Genomic DNA, 21,013 nt, shown 5'->3' with positions numbered 1-21,013 from the left:
TACCTTTATTTATATATGTATTCAGATCCTTTGTTAGGAGACTCGGAATTGAGCTCAGGTGCATCCTGTTTCCATTGATCATCCTTGAGATGTTTCTTCAACTTGATTGGCGTCCACCTGTGGTAAATTCAATTGATTGGACATGATTTGGAAAGGCACACACCTGTCTATATAAGGTCCCACAGTTGACAGTGCATGTCAGAGCAAAAACCAAGCCAGGAGGTTGAAGGAATTGTCCGTAGAGCGCCGAGATGACAGGATTGTGTCGAGGCACAGATCTGGGGAAGGGTAGCAAAAATGTCTGCAACATTGACGGTCCCCAAGAACACGGTGGTCTCTTATCATTCTGTTTTATTTAACTAGGCAAGTCAGTTAAGAATAAATTCTTATTTTACAATGACGGCCTACCCCGGTCAAACCCTCCCCTAACCCGGATGACACCCTATTCTTAAATGGAAGAAGTTTGGAACCACCAAAACTCTTCCTAGAGCTGGCCGCCCGGCCAAACTGAGCAATCGGGGTAGAAGGGCCTTGGTCAGGGAGGTGACCAAGAACCCGATGGTCATTCTAAGTGCTCCAGAGTTTCTCTGTGGAGATGGGAGAACCTTCCAGAAGGACAACCATCTCTGCAGCACCCCACCAATCAGGCCTTTGGTAGAGTGGCCAGACAGAAGCCACTCCTCAGTAAAAGGCACACGATAGCCCGCTTGGAGTTTGCCAAAAGGCACCTAAAGACTCTCAGACCATGAGAAACAATATTCTCTGGTCTGATGAAACCAAGATTAAACTCTTTGGCCTGAATGCCAAGTGTCACATCTGGAGGAAGCCTGGCACCATCCCTGTGGTGAAGCATGGTGGTGGCAGCATCATGCTGTGGGCATGTTTTTCATTGGCAGGGACTGGGAGAGTAGTCAGGATCGAGGGATAGATGAATGGAGTGCAGAGAGATCCTTGATGAAAATCTGCCCCAGAGCGCTCAGGACCTCAGACTGGGGCGAAGGTTCACCTTCCAACAGCACAATGACCCTAAGCACACAGCCAAGACAACGCAAGAGTGGCTTCGGGACAAGTCTCTGAATGTCATTGAGTGACCCAGCCAGAGCCCAGAATTGAACCCGTTCGAACATCTCTGGAGAGACCTGAAAATAGCTGTGCAGTGATGCTCCCCATCCAACCCGACAGAGCTTGAGAGGATATGCAGAGAATAATAGGAGAAAATCCCCAATTACAGGTACGCCAAGCTTGTAGGGTCATACCCAAGAAGACCTGGCCAAGGCTTTCAACTCTGTCAATCACCACATTCTTATCGGCAGACTCAACAGCCTTGGTTTCGCAAATGATTGCCTCGCCTGGTTCACCAACTACTTCTCAGATAGAGTTCAGTGTGTCAAATCGGAGGGCCTGTTGTCTGGCCTCTGGCAGTCTCTATGGGGGTGCCACAGGGTTCAATTCTCGGGCCGACTCTCTTCTCCGTATACAGCAATGATGTCGCTCTTGCTGCTGGTGATTCTCTGATCCACCTCTACGCAGACAACACCATTCTGTATATAGACTTTTTCTACTGTGTTATGTATGTTTGTTTATTCCATGTGTAACTCTGTTGTTGTTGTTTGTGTCGAACTGCTTTGCTTTATCTTGGCCAGGTCGCAGTTGTAAATGAGAACTTGTTCTCAACTAGCCTACCTGGTTAAATAAAGGTGAAATAAAAATGTTTAAAGACTCAAAGATGTAATCAATGCCAAAGGTGTTTCAACAAAGTACTGAGTAAAGGGTCTGAGTACTTATGTAAATGTGATATTTCAGTTTTCTATTTTTAATACATTTGCAAAAATGTCTATAAACCTGTTTTTGCTTTGTCATTATGGGGTATTGTGTGTAGATTGATGAGGGGCAAAAAAACGATTTAATCCATTTTAGAATAAGGCTGTCACTTAACAAAATGTGGAAAATGTCTGAATACTTTCCGAATGCTCTGTGTATAAACAATGTGAAACCTATAAGGGAAACATTTATTTTGTAGAGGTTACAATGTCAGAACATACACTTTTCCCATAAAATTCCTAGATGACTCATAGGGTATGACATATTTGAGACAAACTATATCTTTGTAAGCAATTCACCATAATCATGTAGTGACTTGTGTATGTCACATGGCATAAGTTAACACACATACACTACTGACATATAACGTACAAAATCTTACCAGATACTTTTTAGCTTTTAATCTTATTCTGCCCTACAAGATTCTTATTTGCTTTTCATTATTATTTTTCATATGGGAGGAGCATTTTCAGCTTTTTGTTTGTGGTCATTTTTGTCTTTCATCCAGATTAGGGTTAGATGTATGTTTTAAACAATCCTAAAGACGTCTCCTTATTACATACTCCGCTTGCGTTTCAAAAGTCTGTTTCTCTGTTGATGCATCACTTGCAATTTGTAGATTGCTGATAATCATTATCTGGCCGATCTCTCTGTTGTGATTTAGCTGAGTTGAGTCAGGCATCTGTATAAACAGCTATGTGTCATTCAACGTCCGTTCAGCAAGCCATGAAACCCACCATCTCAGATGGTGTTCTGTAAAAGATCAAATTAGCATGTCTTCAACATTTTGTGGAAATATAATTTAATCTCTTGAGAAATTAAGCACATTTTTATAAATTCTAATTCTAATATTCTAATATTCAAATATTCAATGAGTAAGACATGCCAAAGAAATAGTCAAGCCACACCCCATGCCAAATCCAACACCCATAGACTCCCCATGCCAAATCCAACACCCATGGACTCCCCATGCCAAATCCAACACCCATGGACTCCCCATGCCAAATCCAACACTCATAGACTCCCCATGCCAAATCCAACACCCATGGACTCCCCATGCCAAATCCAACACCCATGGACTCCCCATGCCAAATCCAACACCCATGGACTCCCCATGCCAAATCCACCCTAACAAGTATACAGTAGGAGTTCTCTGTTTAACAAGTGGCATGGAGCTGCAGCTTGGACTATTGTTTCCATCTTCCCTATCTAATAAATTCTCAGTGAATTTAATGTTTTTTTTTCCCCTGTTCAGAGAAAATAGTAAATGAAGTTGTTAGGTTTATGTTCTGTCCTGCATCCTGATATTACCTGGTTCTGACCACTACATGATGCTGTTCCTGCTAATAGATGGTGCCGTTGAATCCCCCCCTCTAAATGTTAAAGGGATCATTCACCCAAATTACAAAATGACATATTGGTTTCCTTACCCTGTAAGCGGTCTATGGACAAGATACGACAGCTACCCATGCTTTGTTTTTGTTTACCTGGCCACTGTTTCAAATGCTAACATTTTAGTATTTGTGGCACAAATCCAATACAAGTCAATGGTACTATATTAGCTTTTTCGCTCTTCATATCCAAATAACATCATTGAGTTTTTGGATACTTTAACGTGAAAATGCTAATAATAGTGGCCAGGTCAACTGTTGACAAAAAACAAAGTTTCTCCTCATTCTGTCCTATGAATTTGGTTTGATTCATGTGTTAATCAAACCTACACTGAATGTATGGTCTTCCATGCCATGTTTAACCTTAACTGTAGTATAAAGAGAAGAGTGAAGATGTCCTTAGTACAGAGTCAGCTTATTGTGCCTTTTGCTGTCTTTTTCTCATATGAAAAATGCTGGTCTTCAGCCAAGTGACCTGACCTGAGACTGTTCCTAATTGCAGGTCCAGGACAACTTTGACCGGCAGGACTTTAACCGAATGTGCTGGACCCTGTGCGCCCGTAAGAACCTCAACAGAACCCACCTCCTCATCTCTGACGAAGACGCTTTCAAGATCTGGTGCATCTTCAACTTCCTGTCTGAAGAGAAATACCCACTGGCCATCGTCACTGAGGAGGTGAGATTGGACAAGGGTTGTGTTCATTGGGCACCAAACAGAGGAAAACTGACTGAAACAGGCAGGGACTGTCCAATAACAAACGCTCATTTCCATTTTCTGTTGTAAAAGGTTTTAAAACGTTTGTGTCAAGTGTCCCAATGAACATGACCTGGGCTCTAATGCTGGCACATTTAGCCCCAACACAAACCTGACTTTGTGCGAAGTTTAGTTTGATTATTAACAGATCAGTTGTACACATAATCAGTCTGAAACTCATGATATAACATTGTTTTCCTCTTCCGTATCAACGATACCTCTACCTCTCACAATAAAGGAGTAAGTTATAGGTAAAGAAGTATTGTTCAGATGCACTGTTATATTTTATGTACTCCTTTGGGGAAAGACCATCACCATTGCCCAACAGCTGTCACAGAACAGGAAGTTAGCGGCTTGCTGTTAAATTACAACACGGCATGATTTATTATAAGGTCATTAATGGAAACTGTGTGTAGTTTCATATCATTATTGCTGTGAGGATTATTACTCCTTTTTATTATTCCATATAAACACATGTGGCAGGTAGCCTAGTGGATAGAGTGTAGAGGTGGCAGGTAGCCTAGTGGATAGAGTGTAGAGGTGGCAGGTAGCCTAGTGGTTAGAGTGCAGAGGTGGCAGGTAGCCTAGTGGTTAGAGTGCAGAGGCGGCAGGTAGCCTAGTGGTTAGAGTGTAGAGGCGGCAGGTAGCCTAGTGGATAGAGTGTAGAGGTGGCAGGTAGCCTAGTGGATAGAGTGTAGAGGTGGCAGATAGCCTAGTGGTTAGAGTGTAGAGGTGGCAGGTAGCCTAGTGGATAGAGTGTAGAGGTGGCAGGTAGCCTAGTGGATAGAGTGTAGAGGTGGCAGGTAGCCTAGTGGATAGAGTGTAGAGGTGGCAGGTAGCCTAGTGGTTAGAGTGTAGAGGTGGCAGGTAGCCTAGTGGATAGAGTGTAGAGGTGGCAGGTAGCCTAGTGGTTAGAGTGTAGAGGTGGCAGATAGCCTAGTGGTTAGAGTGTAGAGGTGGCAGGTAGCCTAGTGGTTAGAGTGTAGAGGTGGCAGGTAGCCTAGTGGTTAGAGTGCAGAGGTGGCAGGTAGCCTAGTGGTTAGAGTGCAGAGGTGGCAGGTAGCCTAGTGGTTAGAGTGCAGAGGTGGCAGGTAGCCTAGTGGTTGGAGTGTAGAGGTGGCAGGTAGCCTAGTGGTTAGAGTGCAGAGGTGGCAGATAGCCTAGTGGTTAGAGTGTAGAGGTGGCAGGTAGCCTAGTGGTTAGAGTGTAGAGGTGGCAGGTAGCCTAGTGGTTAGAGTGTAGAGGTGGCAGGTAGCCTAGTGGTTAGAGTGTAGAGGTGGCAGGTAGCCTAGTGGTTAGAGTGTAGAGGTGGCAGGTAGCCTAGTGGTTAGAGTGTAGAGGTGGCAGGTAGCCTAGTGGTTAGAGTGTAGAGGTGGCAGGTAGCCTAGTGGTTAGAGTGTAGAGGTGGCAGGTAGCCTAGTGGTTAGAGACTTGGGCCATTAACTGGAAGGTTGCTGGATCGAATCCCCGAGCTGACAAGGTAAAAATCTGTAGTTCTGCCCCTGAACAAGGCAGTTGACCCACTGTTCCCCGGGCGCCGGAGACGTGGCAGCCCCCTGCACCTCTCTGATTCAGAGGGATTGGGTTAAATGCAGAAGACACATTTCAGTTGAATACATTCAGTTGGACAACTGACTAGGTATCCCCTTTCCCTACTGTAACATACAGATTGTGTCACTTCAAAGGAAGTTTGGGTATTTTCTTTGTTGGTGTGTGGGTATGCTGACCTGTCTGTGTACTCACCTGTGTTTCTTCCCCACCTCGGTCAGATCGAGTACTTCCTGCGCAAGTTGACAGAGGCCATGGGTGGCAGTTGGGTGGAGGAGCGCTTTGAGGACTACAAGCTAGAGCTGAGCATCAAGCAGCAGAGTCTGAGTGCCTGGGAGCTCATCACCCTGGTGGGCACGGGCACCTTCAGCAAGGGCGTGGACCGCCAGACCCTCTCCATGGGCATCACCGAGGTCTTCCACGAGCTCATCCTTGATGTATTCAAACAGGTTGGCACCAGACCTATTTATGTCTCCATATCTTGGCACGATGTTGACATCAACCACATTATCGTCCTCCATGTGACCGTGATTGATGGATAGTGTTGACCTGTGTTATGTACTAGCAATACTGTAGCATGGAGTGAGCTTTTAAACACAGCATACCAAAGCGATGGTCAGTCGAGTGTAGTAGGGAGCCATGTTATAGGGACTACATGAATATTGACAATTAGAATCTCATATGCAACACCACAAACTCATCGTGTTGGCTGTGCAGTGGTCAACTAAGCAGTTAAACTGACAGGAGCCATCCCATTATCTCAACACAGATATTAACACAAACCGACAGATACATTTAAAAAAAAAAAGAAGAAGACAAACATACTGTATTCTCTTGATGCAGGGCTACATGATGAAAAAGGGCCACAAGAGGAAAAACTGGACAGAGCGCTGGTTCCTCCTGAGGCCCAACTCCATGTCCTACTACGTGAGCGAGGACCTGGCTGAGAAGAAGGGCGACATCGTGCTGAATGCAAACTGCTGTGTCGAGGCAAGGAACACTAAACAACAACAAACAAGGCTCATACATTAATTTTACACCTTAACCTAACTAGTAATATACACTGAGTGTATAAAACATTAGAAACACCTCCCGAATATTGAGTTGCAGCCCCTCAGAACAGCCTCAATTTGTCAGGGCATGGATTCTACAAGATGTCGAAAGCTTTCCACCGGGATGCTGGCCCATGTTGACTCCAATGCTTCCCACAGTTGTCTCAAGTTGGCTGGATGTCCTTTAGGCGGTGGACCATTCTTGACACGGGAAACTGTTGAGCGTGAAAAACCCTGCAGCATTGCAGTTCTTGACACAAACCGGTGTGCCTGGCACCTACTACCATACCCTGTTCAAAGACACTTCAATATTTTGTCTTGCCCATTCAACCTACTGAATAGCACAATCCATGTTGCAATTGTCTCAATGCTTAAAAATCTCCTCCCCTTCACCTTCACTGATTGAAGTGGATTTAAAATGTGACATCAATAAGGGATCATAGCGTTCACCTGGATAGTCTATGTCATGGAAGGAACTGGTGTTCCTAATGTTTTGTATACTCAGTGTACGTTGGTGAAAGAGTGACATTTATTTCAGAATTTGTCTTTGCAGTCGTTACCAGATAAGGAAGGAAAGAAGTGCCTGTTCTATGTCAAATGCTCTGACAAAAGCTATGAGATCAACGCTTCGGATAAGAAGAGGAAACAGGAATGGATTCAGGGTAGGACAATTCTCTCACAGTGTAATTTATCTCCTTTTAGTATTATGGAAAGCATGGATTGGACATTTAGACTTGGTTGATAGGTATATGTACAGGGGTATGTTCAGCAGAGCACAACATTGTAGAATGTTCAGATATGAATATGTTATGTAGAATAGACATGCCTCTCTGAAATGTAGAATAAGGAATCGCATCAGCTTTACTCATCACATTTCTATCTGCAACGTGCCACAACGTTTGCCTATACTGAATATTTACCAGCCTTGGAACTGACCCCTGTCTGGTATGTCTCCTCTCCATCTCAGCCATCCAGATGTGTCTCAGTCTGATGCAGTTGGGACGGACAGTGCCGCACCGCGAGTCCCTTCAGAAGCGGCGGGATTTGAGGCAGAAACAGCAAGGGGAGCAGGAGGAGCTGGAGCTTAGGATGAGAGAGCTGCAGACGGCCAACGAGAACAAGCAGCACCAACTGGAGGCCTTGAGGAAGGTGAGCCCAGCCAGCCCACTCACAACGGTCAAAGTCCTCCCTTTGCTACTATGCCTTTTTCACACTACTGAGCTGAGCTAGACTGTTCTGGCCTAGTTATGCATCAACAATGTGAAGAGAGAACATCCAAGCCAGCACAGTAAGGTGGTGTGAATGGTTCTTAGATTGTTTGCTGGAACACCCATAACAGTGGGAAAAAGTGGGAAGGCAGAGGGAAAGTGTTTCTCTCTACAGATATAAGATCTTACTTTGATTACTCTTTTGTTGCTTGAAATTGTCCTGCACTGCAGGACATGCAGAGGAGCTTCATGATTTACATAAATTCACTGAAAACCCGCACTAACACACAGTTATACTAACAGCAGGGGAGAGTGGGGGAAATTGAGCAACCCTTGTTGCTAGGAAACCATACACCACTTGTATAATTTTACCAAATATTTAGAAAGAGGTCTGTGAAGGAAAAAAACACGTGAAAAAGTGGTAAGCAAGTTAGGTCCCCTAAAAATATTTTCACCAAGTCAAATGTATTTATTGTTAGAGGTTTCGTGATGCTTGTAAATAAACCAAAGTAGATGATTTAAAAATTGTTCGATACAGTGCCTTCAGAAAGTATTGATCAAATCAAACTTCATTTGCCACATGCAAATACAACAAGTGTAGACTTTACATTGAAATGCTTACTTACAATCCCTTAACCGACATTGCAGGGGGGGTGGTGTGTGTCAATGTAAATTGTCCGGTGGCGATTTTTATGAATTGTTCAGCAGTCTAATGGCTTGGGGGTAGAAGCTGTTGAGGAGCCTTTTGGTCCTCGACATGGCGCTCCGGTACCGCTTGCCTTGCGGTAGCAGAGAAAACAGTCTATAACTTTGGTGACTGGAGTCTCTGACAATTTTATGGGCTTTCCTCTGACACCGCCTATTATATACAGTTGAAGTCGGAAGTTTACCTACACCTTAGCCAAATACATTTAAACTGTTTTAAACAATTCCTGACATTTTAATCCGAGTAAAAATTCCCTGTCTTAGGTCAGTTAGGATCACCACTTTATTTTAAGAATGTGAAATGTCAGAACAATAGTAGAGAGAATGATTTATTTCAACTTTTATTTCTTTCATCACATTCCCAGTGGGTCAGAAGTTTACATACACTCAATTAGTATTTGGTAGCATTGCCTTTAAATTGTTTAACTCGGGTCAAACGTTTCGGGTAGCCTTCCACAAGCTTCCCACAATAAGTTGGGTGAAATTTGGCCCATTCCTCCTGACAGAGCTGGTGTAACTGAGTCAAGTTGTAGGCCTCCTTGCTTGCACACGCTTTTTCAGTTCTGCCCACAAATCTTCTATAGGATTGTGGTCAGGGCTTTGTGATGGCCACTCTAATACCTTGACTTTGTTGTCCTTAAGCCATTTTGCCACAACTTTGGAAGTATGCTTGGGGACATTATCCATTTGGAAGACCCATTTGCGACCAAGCTTTAACTTCCTGACCGATGTCTTGAGATGTTGCTTCAATATATCGACGTAATTGCCCTGCCCCATGATGCCATGTATTTTGTGAAGCGCACCAGTCCCTCCTGCAGCAAAGCACCCCCACAACATGATGCTGCCACCCCCGTGCTTCACAGTTGGGATTGTGTTCTTCGGCTTGCAAGCCTCCCCCTTTTTCCTCCAAACATAACGATGGTCATTATAGCCAAAGAGTTCTATTTTTGTTTCTTCAGACCAGAGGACTTTCTCCAAACAGTATGACCATTGTCCCCTTGTGCAGTTGCAAACCGTAGTCAGGCTTTTTTATGGCAGTTTTGGAGCAGTGGCTTCTTCCTTACTGAGCAGCCTTTCAGGTTACGTCGATATAGGACTCGTTTTACTGTGGATATAGATACTTTTGTACCTGTTTCCTCCAGCATCTTCACACGGTCCTTTGCTGTTGTTCTGGGATTAATTTGCAATTTTTGCACTAAAGAACGCGTCTCCTTCCTGAGCGGTATGACGGCTGTGTGGTCCCATGGTGTTTATACATGCGTACTATTGTTTGTACTAATGAACGTGGTACCTTCAGGCATTTGGAAATTGCTCCCAAGGATGAACAAGACATGTGGAGGTCTACAATTTCTTTCTGTTGGTCTTGGCTGATTTCTTTTGATTTTCCCATGATGTGAAGCACAGGCACTGAGTTTGAAGGTAGGCCTTGAAATACATCCACAGGTATACCTCCAATTGACTCAAATTATGTCAATTAGCCTATCAGAAGCTTCTAAAGCTATGACATAATTTTCTGGAATTTCCAAGCTGTATAAAGGCACAGTCAACTTAGTGTATGTAAACTTCTGACCCACTGGAATTGTGATACAGTGAATTATAAGTGAAATAATCTGTCTGTAAACAATTGTTGTAAAAATGACTTGTGTCATGCACAAAGTAGATGACCTAACTGACTTGCCAAAACTATAGTTTGTTGGCAAGAAATTTGTGGAGTGGTTGAAAAATGAGTTTTAATGACTCCAACCTAAGTGTATGTAAACTTCCAACTGTAGGTCCAGGATGGCAAGAAGCTTGGCCATGTACTGGGCCATTCGCACCACCCTCTGTAGTGCCTTACGGTCAGATGCCGAGCAGTTGCCCTACCAGGTGGTATTGCAACCGGTCAGAATGCTCTCGATGGTGCAGCTGTAGAACCTTTTGAGGATCTGGGGGCCCATGCCAAATCTTTTCAGTCTCCTGAGGGGGAAAATGTTTTGTTGTGCCCTCTTCACGACTGTCTTTGTGTGTTTGGACCATGATAGTTCATTGGTGATGTGGACACCAAGGATCTTGAAACTCTCGACCCGCTCCACTACAGCCCTGTCGATGTTAATGGGGGCCTGTTCGGCCCGCCTTTTCCTGTAGTCCATGATCAGCTCCTTTGTCTTGCTCACATTGAGTGAGAGGTTGTTGTCCTGGCACCACACTGCCAGTTCTCTGACCTTCTCCCTATAGGCTGTCTCCCTATAGGCCGCCTCATCCTGGTAATCCGTCTGGCCCAGCAGCTTTGTGAATGTTGACCTGTTTAAAGGTCTTGCTCACATCGGCTACCGAGAGCATTATCACACAGTCATCCAGAACAGCTGGTGATCTCGTGCTTGCTTCAGTGTTGCTTGCCTCAAAGTGAGCATAAAAGGCATTTAGCTTGTCTGGTAGGCTTGCGTAACTGGGCAGCTCGCATCTGGGTTTCCCTTTGTGGTCCGTAATTGTTTTCAAGCCCTGCCACATCCGACGAGCGTCAGAGCCGGTATAGTAGGATTCAATCTTAATCCTGTATTGACGCTTTGCTTGTTTGATGGTTCGTCTGAGGGCATAGCGGGAGTTCTTATAAGCGTCCGGATTAGTCTCCCGCTCCTTGAAAGTGGCAGCTCTATACTTTAGCGCGATGCGGATGTTGCCTGTAATCCATGGCTTCTGGTTGGGATATGTACGTACAGTCACTGTGGGGACGATGTCATCAATGCACTTAGTGATGAAGACTATGACTGAGGTGGTGTATTCCTCAATGCCATTGGATGAATCCCGGAACATATTCATACCCCTTGACTTATGCCACATTTTGTTGTGTTACAACCTGCATTTAAAATGTATTAAATATATATTTTTCTCATCCATCTACACATAATGACATTGTGAAAACCTGTTTTTGCTCATTTGTTACAACTGAAATACAGAAATATCTAATTTAAGTATTCACACACCTGAGTCAATACTTTGTAGAAGCAGTGATTATAGCTGTGATTCTTTCTGGATAAATCTCTTAAGAGCTTTCCACACCTGGATTGTGTAACATTTGCCCATTATTTAAAAAAAAATATTCAAGCTCTGTCTAGTTGGTTGTGTATCATTGCTGGACAACCATTTTCAGGTCTTGCCATAGATGTGAAAGTGAAAACTATAACTTGGCCACTCAGGAACATTCACTGTCTTCTTGGTAAGCAACTCCAGTGTAGATTTGGCCTTGTGTTTTAGGTTATTGTCCTGCTGAAAAGTGAATTCATCGCTCAGTGTCTGGTGCAAAGCAAACTTAACAAAGTTTACCTCTAGGATTTTGCCTGTGCTTAGCGCCATTCCGTTAATTCTTTTCATCCTGAAAAACTCCCCAGTTCTCAACAATAACAAGCATACTCAGAACATGATGCAGCCACCGCTATGCTTCAAAATATGGAGAGTGGTACTCAGTAATGTGTTATATTGGATTTGCCCCTGAAATAACACTTTGTATTCAGCACAAAATGTGAATTGCTTTGTCACATTTTCTGCAGTATTAATTTAGTGCCTTGTTGCAAACAGGATGCATGTTTTGGAATATATTTTATGATGTACGGGCTTCCTTCTTTTTACTCTGTCAATTAGTTTAGTATTGTAAAGTAACTACAATGGTTTTGATCCAGCCACAATTTTCTCCTATCACAGCCATTCAGTTCTGTAACTGTTTTAAAGTCAACATTGGCCTCATGGTGAAATCCCTGAGCGGTTTCCTTCCTCACCTACAACTGAGTTGGGAAGGATTCCTGTGTCTTTCAAGTGACTGGGTGTGTTGACACACCATCCAAAGTGTAACTAATAACTTCACCATGCTCAAAGGGATATTCAATGTCAGGTAACTTTATGTGTGTGGTACAGAGATGAGGTAGTCATTCATAAACCATGTTGAACACTCTTATTGTACACAGAGTGAGTCCATGTAACTTATTATGTCACTTGAGTTAAATAGAGTACATTTCTACTCCTGAACTTATTTAGGCTTGCCACAACAAAGTGGTTGAATACTTATTGAGTCAAAGACATTTCAGCGTTTCGTTTTGAATGAATTTGTAAAATTTTCAAAAAACCTGATTCCACTTTGACATAATGGGCTATTGTGTGTTGGCCAGTGACAAAAAAACACACAATTTAATCCATTTAAAATTCAGGCTGTAACAAAACAAAATGTGGAAGAGGTCAAGGAGTGTGAATACTTTCTGAAGGTGGTTTACATCAGTTGGTGTCTCTAGCTTAAACATGAGGTCATAAACCTAGCATGAAAGTGCATCCATTTAGCTGTGTGCTAAAATAGTACAAATGTTTCCCTTGGGGTAATTTGGCCATGGGGTAAGTTGAGTAAATTGAAGTGTTTGCTTCCCAGGCGTAATGCAAGGCCCTGTTACCTCATATCCCAGCGACTAAAAAGTACAAAGTGTTTGTTAGGTGTTAAGCCTGAAAGATGATTACAATGATTAAAAGACAAGAAAGCAGTTGTGATTAGGTAGACTTGTTTGGGAAATAAAGCTAGACATGGTTTTAAAAGGTAGTGGTCAAATTTAATTCTGTGTAGGCGACTTAACTTACCCTATCCCTCAGCTCAGCTCAACCCTGTCCCTCAGCTCAGCTCACCCCTGATTTCAGCTCAGCTCACCCCTGTCCCTCAGCTCAGCTCACCCCTGTCCCTCAGCTCAGCTCACCCCTGTCCCTCAGCTCAGCTCACCCCTGATTTCAGCTCAGCTCACCCCTGTCCCCCTCAGCTCACCCCTGTCCCGCAGCTCAGCTCACCCCTGTCCCCAGCTCAGCTCCCTGTCCCTCAGCTCAGCTCACCCCTGTCCCCCTGTCCCTGTCAGCTCAGCTCACCCCTGTCCCGCAGCTCCCCTGTCCGCCTCAACTCAGCTGCAGCTCACCCCTGTCCCGCAGCTCAGCTCTTATCCTGTCCCCCTGTCCCACAGCTCAGCTCACCCCTGTCCCGCAGCTCAACTTATCCTGTCCCGCAGCTCAATCCTTATCCTGTCCTGCAGCTCAACCTATCCTGTCCCGCAGCTCAACTTCCCTGTCCCGCAGCTCAACTTGATCCTGTCCCGCAGCTCAGCTCACCCAACCCAAGCTTATCCTGTCCCGCAGCTCACCGTATCCTGTCCCGCAGCTCACCTTATCCTGTCCAACCCTGCAGCTCACCTTATCCTGTCCCGCAGCTCACCTTATCCTGTCCCGCAGCTCAACTTATCCTGTCCCGCAGCTCAACTTATCCTGTCCCGCAGCTCACCCAACCCTGTCCCGCAGCTCAACTTATCCTGTCTTGCGCTCTTACTTCTATTTAACTCATTTTTTCCAGCTACAGTACCTCTTAATCCTGATTAAGTTCTTTAGTCTGGCCTTCTGATGCTGTTTGACAGTTTAAATCCAATTATCGCTGCTCAGTTGAGTCTCTAATTACGGATGAAATGTCACTTAAATTAGATGTTTCCTCATTTCACTCATCAGCAAAAAAACATGGAATACATAGTGACAATATTCTCCTATTGAGCTGATTATACTATCAAGGCAGTTCCAGTTACGAGTGAAATAACATTAATAAATGTTGTCTTATGTGGTCATTGCATTTCACTCTTATAGTTCTAACAAAAAAAATGTTTTATTCACGCTGTGGAGATTGGTAGAGAAATTGTGCTGTACATTTCAACATTTCAATCGAGGAGTAGAGGCACAATGAATGTTTAGACATTCTCCCATTGAGGTGCAAGAAGTCCCCGTCTCTCGTACTCTCTGATACACACAGGACTGGAGACCTTTAAACCTTTTAACCTTGGATTCACGTGTACACAATAGCCACTGTAATTGGCTGGTCACTTCACACTAACCTGCCATGGTGAGTGAGTAACGAATGAGAAAGGTCAAATGACAAGTCACAGCTGCATGGAAAGTCAAATGTTAGAGGAATCACCGATTAACAACCAAGGGGAAATCTGCAGTTCAAACAATAACAAAAATGACCCTGCCACTGTGTTGACAAACACCTGAGCTATGGGGCTGTAGAAATGTAACCACTCTCAAATTCATAGACAGAGCTATGGATGCAGGGACTGACCATCTGTGAGATCAAAATGATGGTTTTAACAATGTTTTGAGTCTGCACACAATGTCGATTTACATTTACATTGTTTACAAACAATGGAGTAAAACAAACTTAGATTTGGGGTCTGATGGGGGGGTATTACAGTTGAACTAAGCTCATTACGCATCTAAGTATGTTTCTTTTCAATAGTCACTGTGTACATATAATTAATTTACAAGTCCAAAATTGGATGTACCAACTAAATAATGCCCCTTCTAAACAAAAGTTGAGTAAAAATCGCTAATTTAGAAAGAAAAAAATGATACAACTCACTAAGATATATTACTTTCTATGCATTGTCAGCGCAAGATGACATTGGGAAATCTTTACAATACATTTGTTTGTGCTGTGACGACGCCAAGTCAGACGTCAGTGCTTTGCTTGCTTCCTCTTTAGGAGCTTTTCAGATAGTTTTGTTTACAAAGCCGCATATCCATTAGCTTAGGTTAAGAATTGAGTTAATGCATTGCACTGGGTAGATTTAATTTTCAATTCAGGAAGTGATTTTAAATTCAGAAACGCAGTCAACTTTGACGGAGAGAAGATTGTGTATCTGTCTTCAATTATGTAACGACTGTCCCCTCTGCTATTGGTCAGAAACTAGAGGAGGCGGCGGCCAATGCGGCGGAGGAGGAGAGGAGACTCCTGCAGACCCAGACTGAACAACAGGATCGCTACAGGATGGACCTGGAGAGGGAGAAAATGGTACCTACCTAGCTACTCACAATTTAGCGGTCAAAGGAGAATATTCTACTGTTTCTACTGTAAACTACACCCACCGCTGACTACTGCCCCTTATGTGGCTGGCTATTTAATTGACTTTAACAAAATTGCCCCCTCACACTTTTAGTTGGCAAATTTTTCCTTACACTGGCTACTTCAGAATTACAGATACACACTGCACCCTGTGAGACTTCAATAAGTAGGTAGAAGTTGTCCTGCACCGTTGAGACTTTACTGAATAGATAGAAATTGTCCTGCACCATGTGAGACTTCATTGAGTAGGTAGAAGTTGTCCTGCACCATGTGAGACTTCATTGAGTAGGTAGAAGTTGTCCTGCACCATGTGAGACTTCATTGAGTAGGTAGAAGTTGTCCTGCACCATGTGAGACTTCATTGAGTAGGTAGAAGTTGTCCTGCACCATGTGAGACTTCATTGAGTAGGTAGAAGTTGTCCTGCACCATGTGAGACTTCATTGAGTAGGTAGAAGTTGTCCTGCACCATGTGAGACTTCATTGAGTAGGTAGAAGTTGTCCTGCACCATGTGAGACTTCATTGAGTAGGTAGAAGTTGTCCTGCACCATGTGAGACTTCATTGAGTAGGTAGAAGTTGTCCTGCACCATGTGAGACTTCATTGAGTAGGTAGAAGTTGTCCCTGGGTCCATGAAAATGATTGCAACTTTCTAGTTCTTTCATCCTCCCATCTATACCCCTAAGCTCATAACTTTTGACATTTATTCCACACATCCTACTGACACACTTTATAAATGTCATCCTCCGTTCATAGGACTGCCATCAATAAGGTTTCACATTTTGTTTCTCTCAGCTTAATAAGGTGTTACATTATTTCATGATCTCAGGCCAATGTCTGCTCTGTTTCAGGAAGTATCCAGAAGGGTTGCTTCCTCTTTTCTTTGTTATATGTATAAAAAAAAAGAAGAGAACGTTTACAGATTAGCATTAGCAAGTGTTTCCAATCATCACATAATTCATTTTCATAGCCTGAAGGGTAGGACTGAATAGTAGGAAGTTAGTGGGCATAGGATACTAAATTCAAATGAGTGATTATAAGATACAATGGGTCTCCAATAAATATGTGAAAGAGAAGACGCAATGGGTTAAGTTAGTTATATTAAAGGGATAGTTCAGCCATATTAGATTCAATAAGTGAGTTAAATAGACTGCTTGGCTGACAACGTGCATCAACGAAAGGTCAAATAGCTGGCAACAAGGACAATAAGCTGCCATGTGGCTTGTTTCAGCCCGTTTTACACTATATAAACAAAAGTATGTGGACACCCCTTCAAATTAGTGGATTCGGGCTATTTCAGCCACACCTGTTGCTGACAGGAGTATAAAATTGAGCACATATCCTTGCAATCTCCATAGACAAACATTGGCAGTAGAATGGCCCATACTGAAGAGCTCAGTGACTTTCAACGTGGCACCGTCATAGGATGCCACCTTTACAACAATTTAGTTCATCAAATGTCTGCCCTGCTAGAACTGCTCCGGACAACTGTAAGTGCTCTTATTGTGAAGTGGAAACGTCTAGGATCGACAACGGCTCAGCTTCGAAGTGGTAGGCCACTCTAGCTCACAGAACATCACCGCGTGTTAAAGTGTGTAAAAATCATCTGTCCTCAGTTGCAACACTCATTACCGAGTTCCAAACTGCCTCTGGAAGCAACGTCAACACAAGAACTGTTCGTCGGGAGCTTCATGAAATGGGTTTCCATGGCCGAGCAGCCGCACACAAACCTAAAATCACCATTCGCAATGCTAAGCGTCGGCTAGAGTGGTGTAAAGCTCGCTGCCATTGGACTCTGGAGCAGTGGAAACGCGTTCTCTTATCAATCACTCTTCACCATCTGGCAGTCTGACAGACAAATCTGGATTTGGTGGATGCCAGGAGAACGCTACCTGCCCCAATGCATAGTGCCAACTGTAAAGTTTGGTGGAGGAGGAATAATGTTCTGGGGCTGTTTTTCATGGTTCGGGCTAGGCCCCTTAGTTCCAGTGAAGGGAAATCTTAACGCTACAGCATATAATGACATTCTAGATGATTCTTTGCTTCCAACTTTGTGGCAACTATTTGGGGAAGGCCCTTTCCTGTTTCAGCATGACAATGTCCCCGTGTACAAAGTGAGGTCCATTCAGAAATGGTTTGTTGAGGACGGTGTGGAAGAACTTGACTGGCCTGCACAGAGCCCTGACCTCAACTCTATTGAACACCTTTGGGATGAATTGGAAAGCCGACTGCAAGCCAGGCCTAATTGCCCAACATCAGTGTCCGACCTCACTAATGCACCAGTGGCTGAATGGAAGCAAGTCTCCACAGCCATGTTCCAACATCTAGTGGAAAGCCTTTCCAGAAGAGTGGAGGCTGTTATAGCAGCAAATTATTTTGAAATTAAATGTTTGACCAGCAGGTGTCCACATACATTATGTGACCAAAAGTATCTCGTTATTGATACCATGTCTTGTTTTGACGGATTCGCTAGCTAGCTAACCAACTGTACCAACATATTGGAGAGACAACAAGTGCTCATTGTGCAAATGTATGTTTTCAAGAAACATTTGGAGACTAAATATACTTTTCCTGTTGTCAACAGTCTTAAGCCAACTCCGTCTGTTTTTCTCCATAGTTGTGCACGCTTTGGTTTTGTTGATAACCAACCAACCCCTTCTATCAGTGCTACAACCTACTAAGCACTGACTCCTCAGGTCCAAGAGCACCAATAGATTTAGTTTTAGTGAATTGTGGTGCTCTTTCTACATTGTCTTGTTGCCGGTCTTCAGTTGGACTGTGGTGCTCTTTCTACATTGTCTTGTTGCCGGTCTTCAAGTGGACTGTGGTGCTCTTTCTACATTGTCTTGTTGCCGGTCTTCAGGTGAACTGTGGTGCTCTTTCTACATTGTCTTGTTGCCGGTCTTCAGGTCAACTGTGGCGCTCTTTCTACATTGTCTTGTTGCCGGTCTTCAGGTGCGACAGGAGATGGAGGAGCAGGTGGCTCAGAAGTCCAGTGAGCTGGAGCAGTACCTGCAGCGCGTCCATGAGCTGGAGGACATGTACCACCGCCTGAAGGACGCCCTGGAGGACGAGAAACGTGCCAGGCAGGACGAGGAGACGGTCCGCAGACTCCAGGCCCGGTCGGTGCTCAACACACAGACACATAGGCAGGCATAGACTGTACATATGTGCACATGCACACTCTTGAGATGAATTGATGGACTTGATTGTCTCTCTGACTAGAGTCACTGTAATTGTCTAACAAGTGGAGTGAGTCAATGTGGAAGGGGGTGACACACACACAATTCCATTTCTGTGAATACAATGAGACACAAGGGGGCCACACACACACCAAGGCATCTACATGTTTCCTACATAGACATAGGCAACAGTCCCTCCCGTCCAGAAACCCTTTCTTCCTCTGTGCTGACATTTGTGCTTCTCTGGGATCAGCACTTTTCACATTGTGTTCTCAATGGGAATTTGTATGTGTGTGTGGGTGTGCGATGTGTGTATACCCCCAGGATGGGTACGTCTCTCCAGGTTATTATAGGAGGAGGCTGTTCCCTGTACTTAAAGAATGTCTCTCCAGGGTACTATAGGAGGAGGCTGTTCCCTGTACTTAATGTACCTCTCTCCAGGTTACTAGAGGAGGAGGCTGTTCCCTGTACTTAATGTACCTCTCTCCAGGTTACTAGAGGAGGAGGCTGTTCCCTGTACTTAATGTACCTCTCTCCAGGTTACTAGAGGAGGAGGCTGTTCCCTGTACTTAATGTACCTCTCTCCAGGTTACTAGAGGAGGAGGCTGTTCCCTGTACTTAATGTACCTCTCTCCAGGTTACTAGAGGAGGAGGCTATCAAGCGGGCTGAGCTGGAACAGATCCACCTCCACCAGCAGAGGGCCATCTCTGAGACAGAGGTGGAGAAGCAGGAGCTGCGGAAGGAGGGAACGGCCAAGGAGAATGCCCTGCAGGCCGCCATGCTGCAGCTGGAACAGCTAGAGAAAGAGAGGCAGGTGGCACTAGAGCAATACCAGGTGAGGCATGTTTTAGGGCTGGTTTCCAGGACAAAGATTCAACTGCCTATTTTTGGACTAAAATGTACTTTGAACAAAGATTCTCAATTATTTTTAGTTCAGGAGTAGGACTCATTTTGTTCAGCTGGAACAGGGATGCTTGAGTTCTGGTGCTAGAACAATACCTAATTATACATGTAGGGGGTGCTAGAACGGTGGGTTCCTTGTGAAGCAAATAGTACCAGATGACAATTGTAGGTGGTAGTAGAGTTCTACAGATGAGCCATGGATTGTCCTGTTTCACTATCAAAAAAACAACTGATATCGTATTTTCTTTGTTTGTCACAGGAGGTAGTGCAGAAACTGGAGGATGCAGCGAATAACACCAGGACCTGGAAACATAAAGTGGCCCACCATGAGGGATTAGTCCGCCTCGTTCAACCAGGTAACACAACACTATATTACTGTACACTTTCCTCCTTTTATCAATGCTCTCTCTTCATTCTTCCCTTTGTTGTGTTGTTTTTTTTGTTCACCCTCTCTGGGTGCATCTCAATAATCTAAAGTGGCTTCCTTTCCTAATTTCCTTTCCTTTGTCTGCACTGATGTGAGTGAACTTTCTGATTTGTTTTCTCAGGTTCGAAGGGGCCTCAGAAAATCACTAACTGGGGCCCAGCATCCTTCACTGAGGCAGAACTGAGCTTGCGGGAGAAAGACTGGCAGGAGAGGAAGAACCAAGCCGCCGAGAACCAGTAGAGCCCCCATTCCCACATTCAACAAACTCATGGTTGCTGGAACATTAATGCAATGTTGCCCTCAGTGTGCCAAGTTGCGTCTTCAGCATTCATTGACCAACTCAAAAGAAAACAGGGAAGGCAGGCTTGTTTTTACACAGACACCAGGGTTATAAAACGGCGAGGGCCTACCTGGACCTGTCCAATACGAAAGTCTAATTTTTTTGTTTTCTGTTGCAAAGCGTTTTGAAAGGTTTTCTATTGCGTCGCCTAATGAACACAACCTAGTTCAGAGCAGGTGCTGCACAGATCTTGATACTACCTGGATAGCCTTAGAGGGAAATGAACAGCAAGATTAAAATAGCTTTCATATGAAGGAATAAAGGAGCTTCACACGTCACACTAATAATTAAATGTCTGTGGGGAAGGTGGAGTCGTTTTTATCAAAATGTTTTTGAGTGTGTTTTGGCGTATTTCAATTTTTCCTAAGATTTTAACAGTTTGTCTTTTTTACATGTTAAAACTACAGCTTGCTTAGTGACTGTTTTTGGTTCCATTGTCAAAGTGATAGAATGTATAGCACTTAAATAGCCCATGTAAGTATGAACAAAACTCCATGATAACATCATGAAATGACAATTCATGAAAATCAAATGACCGGAGCTTATCACAATAACTAGCCATCATACTGTACTGCTCCCAGTATTTCATGTCATTTTTGTGTACACATACTGTAAGAAACAGGGCATTTTGCAACATTACACTTGAAGCATTGTTGCTAGCAAATTACAGGGCTTTGTACCCCGGTACCAGATCCATGATCATGGGGGATATGGAGTTGTTGAACTTTTTGTTTTTTTTCTATTCTTTAATGTGTGTAAATCGCTTAAGAAAGAAACCTGTAATAAAACATTACATCAATCTTAAA

At 43.9% G+C, this 21,013-nt stretch overlaps 1 protein-coding gene across 2 annotated transcripts in view; it reads left to right on the top strand.

The window, feature by feature from the left end:
- Positions 1–21,013, top strand: part of LOC112218332 (switch-associated protein 70) — a 26,459-nt gene extending 5,446 nt beyond the window's left edge. For both annotated transcript variants that reach the window (XM_024379038.2, XM_024379039.2), the window contains exons 3-12: positions 3,715–3,888; positions 5,736–5,963; positions 6,358–6,504; positions 7,120–7,228; positions 7,534–7,715; positions 15,198–15,305; positions 18,310–18,476; positions 19,174–19,372; positions 19,700–19,796; positions 19,989–21,013. In XM_024379038.2, the coding sequence (XP_024234806.1) occupies positions 3,715–3,888; positions 5,736–5,963; positions 6,358–6,504; positions 7,120–7,228; positions 7,534–7,715; positions 15,198–15,305; positions 18,310–18,476; positions 19,174–19,372; positions 19,700–19,796; positions 19,989–20,107 (1,530 nt within the window). In that variant the 3' untranslated portion in view covers positions 20,108–21,013. The remainder of the gene's footprint in view (positions 1–3,714; positions 3,889–5,735; positions 5,964–6,357; positions 6,505–7,119; positions 7,229–7,533; positions 7,716–15,197; positions 15,306–18,309; positions 18,477–19,173; positions 19,373–19,699; positions 19,797–19,988) is intronic.

The sequence above is a fragment of the Oncorhynchus tshawytscha genome, linkage group LG01 (genome assembly GCF_018296145.1).
Source record: "Oncorhynchus tshawytscha isolate Ot180627B linkage group LG01, Otsh_v2.0, whole genome shotgun sequence".
Classification (NCBI taxonomy): domain Eukaryota; kingdom Metazoa; phylum Chordata; class Actinopteri; order Salmoniformes; family Salmonidae; genus Oncorhynchus; species Oncorhynchus tshawytscha.
The sequence above is the reverse complement of the archived record's forward strand: the minus strand, read 5'-3'. Positions and strand labels throughout refer to the sequence as shown.